The 15,176-nt window shown below is 41.3% G+C and overlaps 1 protein-coding gene across 4 annotated transcripts in view; it reads left to right on the forward strand.

The window, feature by feature from the left end:
* Positions 1 to 15,176, forward strand: part of ERBB4 (erb-b2 receptor tyrosine kinase 4) — a 662,107-nt gene that overhangs the window by 459,617 nt on the left and 187,314 nt on the right. For all 4 annotated transcript variants that reach the window (XM_075027921.1, XM_075027923.1, XM_075027919.1 and 1 more), the window contains exons 6-8: positions 8,690 to 8,808; positions 12,562 to 12,703; positions 14,228 to 14,341. In XM_075027921.1, the coding sequence (XP_074884022.1) occupies positions 8,690 to 8,808; positions 12,562 to 12,703; positions 14,228 to 14,341 (375 nt within the window). The remainder of the gene's footprint in view (positions 1 to 8,689; positions 8,809 to 12,561; positions 12,704 to 14,227; positions 14,342 to 15,176) is intronic.

A 15,176-nucleotide genomic window follows, 5' to 3' on the forward strand; every position in this document is an offset into this window, starting at 1 on the left:
CCTCCGTGGACCACAGGGGGACAGCCTGCCTCACCATGGTCTTCACCACGGGCTGCAGGGGAATCTCCGCTCCGGCGCCTGGAGCATCTCCTCCCCCTCCTTCTTCACTGACCTTGGTGTCCGCAGGCTTGTTTCTCTTACATGTTCTCACTCCTCTCTCCGGTGGCTGTTTCTCTCCATCCCAACTTTTTTTCCTTCTTAAAAATGTTATCACAGAGGCATTACCACTATCGCTAATTGGCTCGGCCTTGGCTGGCAGCAGGTCCATCTTAGAGCTGGCTGGTATGGGCTCTCTCTCAAACACAGGGGAAGCTTCCAGCAGCTTCTTACAGAAGCCACCCCTGTAACCCCCCCCACCCCCACCCCCACCCCCCCCCCCCCCGCTACCAAAACCTTGCCACACAAAGCCAATACAATATCATGGTTAGGTTAGAATTAATTAATGCTGTTTTTTATTCTGTCCTAATGAGAGGCCTGTTTTCTATTAAAACTACTAAGTCTGTAAGAACCTGGGTAATTCATCTGAACTTGAGTAGACTTATTTAGACCTTTTGTGTTTAGCTTATCCAAGAATACTGGAAAATCTTGGCGGTTATGTAAGGATGAGAAGATTCTGCCTCAGGCCTTGCCTCCAGCCTTATGTAAAGTTGGAAAGTCCAACTGGACTCTGTGTGGCTGCACAAGTCCATGTGGCAGGATCAGCTCCCACAGTCTCAACCTCTACAGAGCACTGCTCTCAGATAAGTAAACTGATTTGGTGGAATAATGTAGTAAATCCAGAGAGAGCAAAACTTATCTGCAGTGTTGTGAAGTCAGAAGCTTAACAGAGCTGCACAGTAGGTTTGCTCCAGGAGTGACAGCTATCGCTCTCTTCACAGTGACTGCCCTCTCAAATCCAAACAGTGGGGACAGGCTAAGGCACAACCGTGGATTTAAAATAATAAACTATGGAAAGACATATGCCATGTAAGTTCCAGGGAGATACACAGATCACACATTTCTAATTTGAAATAGCTACTCTACAGCCTTTTACCTTTGAGCACACTCTGCAGCCTCTGTTTGTCAGGGACAGGTGTTAATTTTATATCATATACTTCTTCTTTGCCTCCCTGACCTTGCTGCACCTTGGGTAAAGAGCAGGATTTAAGGAAAAGACTGAATATTAGGCTGGCAATGGGCATTTCTTCATTGCGCTTTCTCAAAACGTGTTTTTCTGCAAACTGTTTGAAGCAAAGAATGTAAGTAGAGACTCAAAACATAAAAATACAAGTGATGCTATGCTTTTGCTGCCTTCTTTTCTGACTTTAAAAAACACGCCTGGCTTTCAAGCTCATAAATGTTATTCTTAGATACAAGCTGGAGGTAGGATGAATGGTATCACAAACATAGCGCATACCTTAACCTAGTCACCTTGGGTATACACGTCTTTCAAACGCGTGTAGGAAAATACTTCAGCAGTACTACATCCCAGTGTCAAACTGTTTTGTTCCTAGAAACAACTCAGAAGCATGTCTGCATTTTAATAATTTCATTTTTTTAATGGAGTCACTGAAGCAAAAAATTCTAATGACACCCCACCCCCCCGATAAGATTTAAATTATTTTCCTGGGAAAGGATAAAAAATGAAAGATCTTAATCCTTGTCTTTCATTTCAAATTACATATGGAAAAAAATCAAAATCCTTTTGTTTTTTGCATGAATATCATCTACCTAGCTGCTTCTTATGTTGCCTTCCAGCAACGTCTTTCTGTACTTCTAACTCTATCTGAAACACCACCTGCATCAAACCCTGTCCTAATGTCTCTCTAGATGTGACAAGAAAATTTATGTATTTAAGAAGACAGTTAATAAGAAATGTAAAATAAGCTTTTCCATTAGGAGGTAGAGAAGATGTAATTTCAGGGTACTGTTTTATGCAGTTAACAGTCCATTTTTCCTTTATAATTAAAATATTAGTAAATATTAATATTGAACATTTAAAAGTTAGATGGTATTCTTTGTTTCAGTGTCAGGAAAGGCTAATGTGGAAATACTTTAAAAAAGAATCTATTTTTCAAAGACGATTGAGCACCCACTAAATAGAATGTAAACCACTAAAAAAACCCACAGGAACAAATGCTTTTGGAAGTTACTAATCAAATTTGAAAATCTATGGATAGGTTATTAGTATTTTTGCTGTTGATATCTGTTAAGAATTTGTTTGGTTTTTTTACTTTTCATATGAAAAGAAATTGAAGCTTTTACAAATTGAATACATTATTTTTTTAAAATGACAGATTATGCACTTTGTCCTAGAGGAACATAACTGAAATAAAAGAGAAAAATCTAAATTAAAATATAGGCCCAACTGAGGGAATGCAAAAAAGGCAAATAGCCTTTAAATCAAAACCAAAACATAAACATTCAGCAAATGTAAAATGCTCCGTGACTGTGTACGTGTACAGGAGTTTGGCTTGAGCATAATTGCATTTATACAGTCTTTGTGCAGCTGATGTTGCTGAGAAAAAGAAGGTGCCTATGCAGTAAGTGCCCAATTAAAGTAGCAAAAGGCAAGCGGCAGCCTGGTGGGGGAGACAGAAAGAGCTGAACCAGCAGCTTAGATCAATCAGGGTAACCCAACGTTTTTGCTTGGAGCCAGCATCTTTAATTAAAATCCTTGTATTTCTCTAATAACTTTGCATGTTCATAAGACTTTTTCATTGATTTCAGTTACTTCCCATTTTTTCCTTCATAGATTTATAGTGCCATGACATAATTAAAGATTAAGGGAAACAATGAGACTGATTAATTGCACGCATACATGAAGTGCCCATTCCATCCTGTCCCCAACACAGCTTATTGCTATATTGCAGAGAAATACTAGTAGAGATTGACAGTCAGTGTTCTGCACTCCCCCAGAAACTCGTGCCAACACGTGGCATGTTTTTTCAAGACCTCGGTGTTTGTCATTGTCCATTGCTGTTCCACCCCGACTGTGACAGTTCTGTGCAGCTGAACCCTCAGATTTCTTGGGATCCCACAAAGGGTCAGTAGGCATCAGGGCAGGTAGTTGTGCTGACTTTCAAAAGTTTGGTTCGAAACTTGGGGCCTCAGCTGTGATTAGTGAAGGGTCTCTTCACAATTATGTTTGATGAAGAAATGAGTATCTGGCACTTAAAATTCCTCTGGGGTCCCAGCCCAGATCTCCTGTATCTCACACGTTTATCTAGGCTGCAAGAAGGATCTGATGTGTGGGCTCCTGATCACCCCTGTCCACCAGCTCCCCTGTGAACAGTCTCCACCCTAAGTGGCAGGAGGAGGAGGTCAGTATTGCTCCACTCTCTCAGCATGCAGCAGGGTTGCTCTCATTTGATGCTGCCTGTTTGCAGCTGCTGCCCAGTTCCCTACCATCTGTCCCCACTCTTTTCTTGGCACCATCTTGAGCCACATGTCCCCTCGAGGAGGCACCCACCAACATTCATCAGCCTTAACATATAGTTTGATATTTTGGGTAATATTTACCTTTATGTTTCACCCTTTCGGATAGGTCTTGAGTCACAGATATAAAATCAATTGAGTGCATTTGGAGGAAAGTTTGGGAGGAAAAAGCTTGCTATTTTTTTAAACCAGAGCACCTATGTCCATTTTCTATAGGGTTTACCCCATGATAATGCAGGAAGCTGAACAATCAGATTGTTTTGGGACTTCAAACAATACCTAGTATTGCCTTGTGGGTTTTTTTTTTGCTTTGGGGAAAACCCTTCATTGCAAACCATCTTGCATAGAGTCCTTAAAAACATTGAGAGCCCACTAAGCTGTTTTCTGTCTGGGTATGTGGTGCCACTGAAGATATCTGACAGGTTGTCCTCAGATCTGGACCATCAATAACAGTTATAATGCAAATACAGCATGCAGTGAACCAGAAGATAAATAGGGTATGTTGTGGTCTTCTCCTAGAATGAAATGTTGGTATTTCTGTTGGCATTGTTTGCTTTCCCAGTAAAATAAACAATTAGGGAAAAACAGTGACAAACCTTTGCTGTAATTGCAAATTTTGCAAACCACTTTAAAACTTCCTAGTCTTCAGGAAGTCTCAAAATGTTCCCTATCCTGAACAGCATAGTAGAGGGCCTCATTAAGCTGGTGCCTAATCATAAGCAGAGTATACTTTTTGAAGGCACTCTATTTAAGTATTGTGCTGAAAAGGGGGCCATATACCTCCAGGTCAGCCCTGGTGCGGGGGGTGCTCTTGCTTTTTTTAAAAAGGAAACACTCTGGAATAAATCATTGTAGTCTCTTAAAAAGTTGAGGAATTAAAAAAAAAATTACAATACCTATAACTTTATACATTGCACGAGCCTTACAGTGTGGCTCTACAGGAGGGTGATAATTGAGATGATTTTGTCGTAGCCTAATAGTGTGAAAACTGCTGAAAAGATGTCAGTAAATTGCTTAAATCCATTGCTGTTGTTGGAGTTTGTTCCCCACCGCTGTTTAAGCTACACAGCCTAGGGAAGCTCTATTATCTGCAGCTCAGCTTGAAAGAAGTGTGTAATCCTGCAAATACAGATCTTGGCTTGCTAAAAGTAGTAACTCATGAGCTGACAAGAAGATCGTGCCTTTTCTAAATATGCCAGCGGGTGGTCAGTGGGGTTTGTGGTCACGGACATCAGGCACAGGAGAGCCAGGTCCCTCCTCCCCTCAAGGCAGGCGATTCACCTCCTCAGGGCTTGTTTTTGGGAAGGCGGCAGTGGAGGATTCCCAGTACCTTTTGCAGCTGATGGTATTGGACATGCTGCTGGGCCTTGGCCTCTTTGCCCTTTTAAAAGTCTGCTAGGAATCCTTCTCCACGGGGAAGCAATGGTTATATAGTCATGGTGGACATCTTGACCTGCTCCCAACAGCAGCTGGCACTGAGGTAAATACATTATAACTAAGCTAATTAGGTGGCTTGTACTAATTGTCTGCACAAAGGTACTTTACACCAAAACTTCTCAGGTTTAAGCAAAATGTTAAATTGCTGTGGAGCAACAGCAAGGAATGCTTTTTAACAGCATCCTGCTGGTGAGTGACCATGGCCTGCTATCGTGTCCTCTTTATCTGTTGTAGCAGCGTTGATTTTATCCGCCTGAAATTTAGCTCCTTGGGTCTCTGTTTCTAGTGCAATTAAAAAAAAAAAAAAAAGAAAGAAAGAAATATGCTGCTGGTGCACTGTAATTTTTTAGGGTGTGATAGGTGGAGTGGTGCTGGTAAGGGGAACCTGCACAGTGCACCCTCTGCCTGCAGAACCTTCTAGAAGGGGGCACTGAGCATGCTCAGGGGAGGGCAGCCATATTTGTGCACCCCGTGCTGCTGCTGCAAGAAGTGGTTCAGTGCATGGCCTTGGGGTCGTGGTCACTGTGTAGAAAGGAGACAGAGCACTTGGATGGTGCCCCTTGGCTTGGGGGCGTTATGGGTTTGTGTGGTGTGGGTTTTTTTGGTAGTGGTTGAGGGGCCGCAGGGGTGGCTCCTGTGAGAAGCTGCTTGAAGCTCCCCCAGCTCCAGGTCAGACCCACGTCTGGCCCAGGCCCACTCCATCAGTGACAGTGGTAATGCCTCTGGGATGACAGATTTAAGAAGGGGAACCGGTAGTGGGTAGGGGGGTTGGAATGTGAGAGGAACCCCTCTGCAGATACCGGGTGAGTGAGGAAGGAGGGGATGCCCCTGCAGCCCGTGGTGAGACGGCAGGCTGTCCCCCCCCAGCCCATGGAGGTGAGCGGTGCAGCGGAGGCCCCCAAAGATGGCCATGACTCCATGGGAAAGCCCACGATGGAGCAGTTTGTGACTGAAGATCAGCTCGCGGAAAGGACCCATGCCAGAGAAGTTCGGGAAGAACTGAAGCCCACGGAAAGGACCCACACCAGGGAAGTTTGTGAGGAACTGCAGCCCCCAGAAAGGACTCACGTTGGAGAAGTTCATGCAGGACTGTCTCCTGTGGGAGGGACCCCACGGTGGAGCAGGGGACAAGTGAGGAGTCCTCCCCCTGAGGAGGAGGGAGCGGCAGAGACAAGGTGTGGGGAGCTGACCCCAACCCCCATCCCCTGTTCCTCTGCACCGCCAGGGGGAGGAGATGGAGAGAACCGGGAGTGGGGTTGAGGTGGGAAGGAGGGAGGGGTGGGGGGAAGGTGTTCTAAGGTTTGGTTTTACTTCCTAATGTCCTTGTTTTGTTTTGATTTGTAGTAAATTAAATTGATTTTGTTTCTTCCCCAAGTTGAGCCTGTCTTTTGCCTGTGACCATAAGTGGTGAGTGATCCCTCCCAGTCCTTATCTCGACCCATGAGCCTGCCTTTGTATTTTCTCCTCATCCCACCATGGCCGGGGAGGGAGGAGTGAGCGAGCGGTTGCATGGTGCTTTGTTACTGGCTGGGCTTAAACCATGACAGGGGGCCAGCTCCTTGTTTGAGGTGTGACACAGGTAAACAGAGAGGATTTGGGTCATGGAACAGGATGAAATTAACATCTTCGGCTTCTGTGCCTCTCCACTGATGGTAGAGGGGGACCCTCTGGCAAATAGGGTCCTCTGTCAAGTCAGGAGGAATCAGGGCCTTGCCTCCCTTTGAGGTCAAAGCAGATGGTGCCCAGGCCAGTGCAAATCAAGGTGTTGTGGAACAATTTCTGAACTGGCAGAAAACTATTGGAGTCACTGACTAAATGAGGTCTTAATTGGTTTTCATGAGATGAGACTCTGTTCCTATCAGCTAATGGTGTGGTGGTGGCATACTGTGACATGTGTGTTTTGCTTAACATATGCCACTGTTCTCTATCTCTGTCCTAATGTTTATCAATACTGTTACTTAAATAAACAAATCCTGTTTCTCTAGCAGGGTTGACAGCAAGTGCATTTACAGAAATTTCCCCTATTTCTTAAATTAGATTGCATAAGGCACAAAAGTGTTTTCTGTCTGGGGGTTTGCCTCTGGTATCAGCAAGATGGAATTACTTTAAAAGTGCAGCCCTTTATTCTGTAGATTATAAATGATGACTTCTCTTTGGTTATTTACAGTTTTTATGTTCTAAATAAATATTGTGTATGTCAAGAAGCTTTGGCATTACCTGAAGTATTTCCGGCAAGTAGTGGAGGGAATTTGGATTGGAAAGTACTTATAAAGCAGTTACTGATACATTAAACAGTAGAATCAAGCAGAAAGTTGGATGGAATTCTGCATTCTCTGACTTCCTGAAAAGTGTTTTCCGTAGAGAAGTAATTAAATGCTTTTAACAAAATAAATGGTAAAGGTTAATTACAGAAGTGTAACATCCTTGCTTTTATCAAAAGACAGCTGACAGCACAGCTTCCTGGCATTCTGTAGTCAGTCGTTGGTATAGTCCTGTGGATAATATTAATTTCTTTTTCCGTAAAATAAAGATAGAAGCTATAGCCGAGTGAGGGGAGGAAGATGCTCTACTTGTTGACCATTCTTTGCACAAGATTAAGTCCTGAGGTACAGTAGTGTGGTAACACTTTGTGCTGGTTTTGGCTGGGATAGAGTTAAGTTTCTTCATAGTAGCTAATATGGGGCTATGTTTTGAATTTGTGCTCAAATAGTGTTGATAATTCAGGGATGTTTTAGTTATTGCTGAGCAGTGCTTACACAGAGCCTGCCTCTCACACCACCCCACCAGTGAGTGGGCTGAGAGTGCACAAGAAGTTGGGAGGGGACATGGCTGGGACAGCTGACCCCAACTGACCTAAGGGATATCCCAGACCATATGACGTCATTCTCAGCCTATAAAGCTGGGGGAAGAAGAAGGAAGGGGGGGGACGGACACACACGTTCGGAATGATGGCGTTTGTGTTCCCAAGTAACCGTTACACATGATGGAGCCCTGGTTTCCTGGAGATGGCTGAACACCTGCCTGCCGATGGGGAGTGGTGAATGAATTCCTTGTTTTGCTTTGCTTGTGCGTGCAGCTGTTGCTTTACCTGTTATACTGTCTTCACGTCAACCCAAGAGTTTTCTCACTTTTGGTCTTCCGATTTCCCCCCCCATCCCACTGGGGAGGGAGGGAGGGAGCAAGTGTCTGTGTGGTATTTGGTTGCCAGCTGGGTTAAACCACGACACGCTTAAATTACTGTGCTTTGCAGTTGGTAGAATATAGTTGTTTCCCTGTGAATGAAGGCTGGATTGTGTTATTTAGAAAAGGTAAGTGGTGTTTCCAGATCTGTTCCAATCTGCAGGTTGTGTTCTGTTCTGTTATCTCATGGCCTATTAGTCAAATTGATTGCCATCAGGAATAACATTTGGTTCTGAGATTGCTGGCCTCACTCTGAATTTCACTCATTTACTCAGTGTTGCTGTTCTTTGTGGGGGAAAACTCACACAGAACTGGTGGGCTCTTCTGTTACTTTGTGGGGTTTTTTTTATATCCTTCCATCAGCTGTTTACAAAAACTAATAATTTGAAAATAATACTCCACCTGAATTTCCAAGGGTAGGAGCAAACGCTTTAAAAATTCTTTCTCCGTAGTCCTCGCGCAACATATATGTTGCTAAAGAGGGTATTGAGAAGATATTGTGGAGGATATGAGTGGCCAGTACCATTGAAGCAATTACCTTAAAACTTGAGGGTTTTTTCAGTATGCTGTTCAGTTTGTTGTTTTCCTCAGTGTGCAGTTGAAGAGCTCTCTCCTTAGTTCTGATTCTGACCTGATAATTTTTCCTGCCTCCTAGTAACGAAGACAGTGTGTGCAGAGCAGTGTGATGGACGATGCTATGGGCCATACGTCAGCGACTGCTGCCACCGGGAATGCGCTGGAGGCTGTTCCGGACCTAAAGACACTGATTGCTTTGTATGTGTGAGAATTCTCATTTTTCTTGTTCCTGGCAGTCACACTGCAAATTCTTAATGCTTTAATCCATGAAATTCACAATTTTGTTCCTTTTAATGTATTGCATGCACACTCCCAGATTTAGACTGCAAATTTTAGCATTTAATGTTTTTCACATTATGTTAACATTGCTTATATACTTAATATTACCTATTAACAGATTCATGAGATTTGTAAATACAGATTGGGAACCATTAATATGCTAATCTCTGTGATTTTTATCTTTTGCTTTTCTAAAATCAACTTTTAGAGGTGATAGGGAATTTTTAAAAGTATTTATCATTACATTTGAGCATGGCTTTTATTACTGCTCTGTGTGCTTTTTATTTGAAAGTCAAGAATACAATTTAGCTTCTCTGTAAAAGGTGTTCCCTACTACTGCCAGACTTGATTTAAATTCAGCTTTTTTACTGGGCATACTTCTTAGTGGAGATGGAAGGAAAGTGGTTTCCAAAATACTCTACCTCAAATGCATGCTACTACATGTGCTTAAGATGAAAAGAGGAAAAGGCTAACTTTTTCCATAAAAAACAGGCAATCTGAACATACAGGCCTTTAGACAAATTTGACTTGTTTGTAGTCAGTTATTTATAATAGTGTAAGCAGCTTCAGAACCCAACACTGATCTCAAAAAATCTGTAGCTCATCACACTGGTTTGCAGAGACAAGTTTTGCTGATGTTTTCAGGGGAAGCAAACCTAGACCTAAAGAAGCCTAGAACTAGAACATGCACAGAGGTGGATTTTCAAAGGTACCCAAGTGATTGAAGAGCCAAATATCTACAAAGTTGGGTAGGCTCCTTTTAAAATCTACCAAATAGGATTGGGAGGAGGGATCTTATGGTATGGAAAATTGCAGATGTTTTGATAGCATAGGCAAGTGGATCATAATGAACTGGCAGAAATGAATCTTTCCTTGGCTGGACCTGAAACTTGCTCACTGTTCAGGTGTCATTTGATAGTCGTAGGTGTTGTGCTTCAAAAACGCATTCTAAATGCCATTCTTTTACTGCTGATGAAATGCAGTAATGGCCTGACTTAACTGCTAACAGGTTTTACTAAAGCTGTTCTTTGTGGCTGAGTCTTTGCACAAGTAGATACTCAGCACACATGGTACACCTGTACCAATGCTTGCTGGAAGTTCTGTGTTGGCTTTGGACTAGAGAGATGGGAAAATAACATGTTTACCCATGTCATGTATGATCTAAATAGGTAAAGGGAAGAGGAAGAATGCAGTTACTGCTCCCGTGTGACTGTTGAGGAACATCCTCAAAGATGATGAGTTGATGTGTGTCCATTTTCAAAGGTTAAGGACAAGTTATTTGCAGCATAAGTTCTGTAATACTGCAGCCTGTAAGAAAATGAGTTAGACTTTCTGAATTGTGGCAGTTATGGAAATATGTGTGCTAAAAATCAACTAGTGTGTTTGTTCTGATCCAGCAGAGAAGCACCCAGGGCTTTATTCTCATTCACTCCTGGCCTGAGAGCAATGTAAAAGAAATTCAGCAGGGGTCTGGCAATTTTCAGCACTAGTCATTACTTGCGTAGTACACACTGGGTGAAAAATGTAACCCTTTAGGCTATAGACAACTGTGCTTAGCTTTCAGCAGAGATACAGAACTTTGTTTTTTCCCTGTGTATTTTCCTGTGCTTTCATTCACAAATTAGCAGCATTTAACAGCAAAGGCTAGAAGTTTGCATAAATTAGCAAAGCAATTACAAATGTATGCAAAGCATTATAGTCATAAATTAAAAGTTCCCAAGTCTTTGAGATGAGCTTTTCCTGAGAAGTGCCATCTCTTCGAAGAGTATTGGTGTGCTTTACTTTACGAATTTGCTAAACCATTATCAGGGGATTGTCATGTACATGACAGAGTACCTTTTAAGTCAACAGGCGATGTAAAAAATGCGTTGAGGAAACAAACGAAATTAGTATTTATTAATAAGCAAAAGTGCAGTTTATGAAGCATTACAAATCCTTTAGCGTATTATGGCAGCTTGCAACAGCATCCTGCTGTAAATATGGGTTTGGTATTTCTGGATAAAATTCATCCATCCTCCTCCATATGCTGCCATACAATCATTTGCATATTCAGTTCTAAAAGCAAGACAATAATCATCATCTGACATAACTGCAAGCAAACATGCTAAAACAAACTTTTAGAGATGTTCTTATCTTGTGTTCAAAACCAAACTGGGTCTAAAACTTCAAATGCATGGGAGGGCCTGGTTGAGTGCCCAACAGAACTAAAAAAGTGACACAACCCTATTCATAGGGTAGACTTCCTGTCCAGTTCATAGTAAAGAAGTAACTGAGTGTATTTATCTTTGTAAGAAAAAAAATAGATCTGGTTCTGTGAGAAACTGACAGGTTTTATAATATGCGTTTTAAAGAAACAGAAAAGACAGGATCAGCAGTTTGGCTTAGCTCATGCTCCATATAGGACAGTGCCTTCATCATGGAACTCCCTGTTTGTCCCTTTCAGCAGCAGATTTTGTTCTTCTCCCTTGGTTACTTTATTAGCCTCTCCATTCTGAAATCTTCTGACACAACAAGTAACCTCCCTCAGTCCTGCTGGTCCTGATCTGAATGGAGATAAGGACTGTTAGTAAAAGCAGCAGAAAAGAGGAATCTTTTTCGCTTTTCTCTCAGTCCCAGCCCTGGACGGAAGGGGTCACGACACACATGTTGTTATACTTATTGACCCTTTAAAGAGTCAAAAACATCTGTATTTTTTACAACCTGGAAAAGGACCAGAAGGATTCATCCCTAGACTAAAACTTTTAAAGTAGCCTGGCTTCAGTAGAATCCAGTAGCAGTGGTTGCTTAAACTGCTAGAGGGATCCAAGCCAGGCTACAGCTTTCATGTTCATATGAAATTTGACATTTATGGTATGCTTTGTGAATATTATTCCAACAGTTTTTTTATAAGCTGTGGTTAAAACCATAGACACGATACATGGTGATAAGGAATGTCAAAATTGGTGGTGTTTTTCTATTACTAATTATCAGCCTTGCATGGTCAATTATTTTCCCTGCATACCGTTACTTTCTCTATCCACACACTTGCCTCTTCATTTGTCAGGGCCCTGTCCTCTGTCAGCTCTGAGTGGCTGAGCTTGAATGCTAAGTGATACAAAGTCCTATTTTCTTTTCTCAGTGTGTGAAGCAACTGACCTTGTTAAATTTGCCACTTAGGGAAATGACCCCTTCCTGTGCTAGCTCAAAAGAAATTCTTATCCCTCTTGCTTTCTAATTGGGAATTTCAGTTTTCAGCTGGATGGTGGACTCATGCTGTAGGGATTCTAAAGGTTGGACCTCTGAAAAAGTCATTAGCATTTGTTTAGACTGACTATGATAAATAGCTGTCCACTCTTGGAAGTTTTAGAATGTCCTATCAAGTTGTGAATTAATTGATTGGTAGTAGTAACAATAGTTATGAAACAAATTACAGTGTTGTTATGTTTTTGTAGGAAGTGCTATAACAGTCAGCTGTGTTTCAAATTAGTCATGTATATAAGTCATGTATTTGCCAAGATCCTAGCAAGAAATCTAAGTAGCCAAAATGAAGGTTAGGAAACTGTATATAACATTCATTACTGTTGCAACAAGTCTGAACAATCAAGACTGTATTTTAAACTAAAAAAACCCAAACAGACGAACAAAAGCAGCTATATGATTTAATTTCATATTTTTTTCTCCCTTGTTTTGCAGGCCTGTATGAATTTCAATGATAGTGGTGCATGTGTCACGCAGTGCCCCCAGACTTTTGTATACAACCCTACCACTTTCCAACTGGAGCATAATCACAATGCCAAGTACACCTATGGGGCATTTTGTGTCAAAAAGTGCCCACGTAAGTGCTGTGTTAGCTGCCTTTTCCTGCAGGGATGGAAAGTTTCATGTTGTGTTTCAGGAGCCTTAGAAAACAATGAGAGAATGAGAGCTAAGTGCATAGTGCAATATCTCAAATCACTCCACATGTGCTTGCAGCTGTAATAACTCAGTGATGTGTTGACTAAAGTCGTGTGTTAACATTCTGGGTTGCTGACACTTCCCAAGTATCCTATACTATAGTGATTTTCTTAAAGAAAGGGAATTCACTAGGTTTTTGTATTCATGACCACTTCTTGTTATATTCATGCTTTAGATCGGCATTTGTAAATTTCAAAATTAACTGTTAAAACAGCTATTGGGATTGTAAAAGGATATAAATACCTGTTTCACAAAAATAACAGTCCACCTCCAGTACTACCTGGCACCAAATGCTTTCGTGATACTGATGCCCTTTTCTGAACTTGGAATAATGATGGTTTGACAGAAAGTTGCCATAAATATTTTCTGACCAGTTCTGTCCCAATGCAGAAAAAACATGCAATACTGATGACAATACAGTCTTAAAACTGCAGAGTAAGATTGGAGGGGAAGAGGGAGTTAAAAAAAGAATAATCCCATGCATGTACAAAACACATGCTTCTGAGATACCAGACAGATGATGACAAGTAATAGAAAAAATTAGAGGGTCATCACTTACATAGTCTTTGATACTGCTGTTGTAGTTAGAAAGAAAAATAAGGGAGACAGTATTCTTGTTCTCCCTTTCATTCCCACCAAGGTTTACAGTTGTGTTGTGCATTAATTATTTTATCCATAAATTACATACAAGAAGGATGTGTAATCTATAATAAATGGAACCATAGTTCAACCCAAACCAAAATCCAAATTTTGAATCTCTGTGGAGAAGTTCAGATTGACAGTAGGCTGAGGCTGTGACTGTCAAGGCTTAGTTCTGTCTGTAATAGAGTGGTGGGGTTTTTGAAGCAAGGTATTTTTTATTTTACGAAACTGGTATACCATACACTACTTAAGGGATATGATTCTCTGTCCAAATACTTCATTGAACTTTTTTTCCTTTTTTTTTTTTTTTTTTCCTTTCTTGACAGTATTAAGCTTTCAGTTAGGTAGGATCAGTCTATATCCCCTTTGGCAGTTGTTTTACAAGGCAAAATTGAAATACTTGTCTTGTGGAGTGTTTTATCCCAGATGTATATATTTGAGTGTGTATGAAAGAGACAGGGCAGAGCATCTTGTTTTATTTCTCTCCAATTACTGTACCTTTTTTTACTACAAATAATAATAAAATCAAATTGGGGGAGGAGGGAGGATCAGGCCTGACAGTTCATGGATTTTCATAAGTCTCCAAAAACATGCCTAATTTGCTTGCTCATGCACTTCTGAAAACACTGATCATTAAATGTTAATGTCAATGTGGAAGTGCTGAGGTAATTAATAATGTGTGTTGACACAGAGTCCAAAAACATGTGTCCCAGTATTATTTAGTCCAGTGGTTTGCTTCCTGCCAATATCTTTTTCTTTTCAGACAACTTTGTGGTAGATTCCAGCTCTTGTGTCCGTGCCTGTCCGAGCTCCAAGATGGAGGTTGAAGAAAATGGTATTAAGATGTGCAAGCCCTGCACTGACATTTGTCCTAAAGGTAGGCAGTAGTTTAATATAAATTTTCTTGAATGTAGTCCACACTGTAGTAGAGCAGAGCAGAATGTAATTTTGGCATGAAATACCCTTCATGAGTACATTGTAGAATATTAATAGCTTTTGGATACCCACAGAACTTTGAGCTATGAGGGCTGTGTGTGACGTATATACAACAGAATGAAAATTACTAAGTTGTGATGGTAATATAACCAATCCAATTACTTTTGATTAGATAAAACGATGGAGATTTCTCTGTTGTTTTTAGAGAAATCTGAAAGAAGTCTTTATTATGTTATTTTAATGACAAGTATTTCCTGGAGGTATTTTAGAGCTGTCCTTTTGTCATTCCAAAGGGGACCATACTAAAGCCCTGCCTTCAATGTATGGTATGTCTCATACTTGTCAATACAATGTTAGGTTTCCATTTATTTCCTCTGTTATTTAAAAATGTCTGTTTCCCCAGAATCTTCTACCTCCTTTCTAAGTGCCTAAAACAGAGACTAGAAGTTTTTCAGTGATGGTGCTGTTGAGAAGACTGAAATCTATATGTTACCTTGCTGTCCCAAGCTCCTCTAGGAAGACTTTCTGCTCTCTGGTTGAAGGTCTCAGGAGCAAAGCACCACTAGTTTTCCCATGTGGGCCTATGCCACTTTTCAGTCCTCGTGGAAGTCATATCTGGAAGGGAATTCACAATGAAGCTACTGAAGAACTCTGTAAATCAAGAGTCTCTCCGCGTGGCTGAAACAGTCAAACACATCTGCCAAGGCAGGGTACTGACATGCTGTATTCTAAGTGAAGGCAATGCCCAGCCCTTTAACCTAATTGCAGTAAATAAC

The sequence above is a fragment of the Buteo buteo genome, chromosome 5, assembly GCF_964188355.1.
Source record: "Buteo buteo chromosome 5, bButBut1.hap1.1, whole genome shotgun sequence".
Taxonomy (NCBI): Eukaryota; Metazoa; Chordata; class Aves; order Accipitriformes; family Accipitridae; genus Buteo; species Buteo buteo.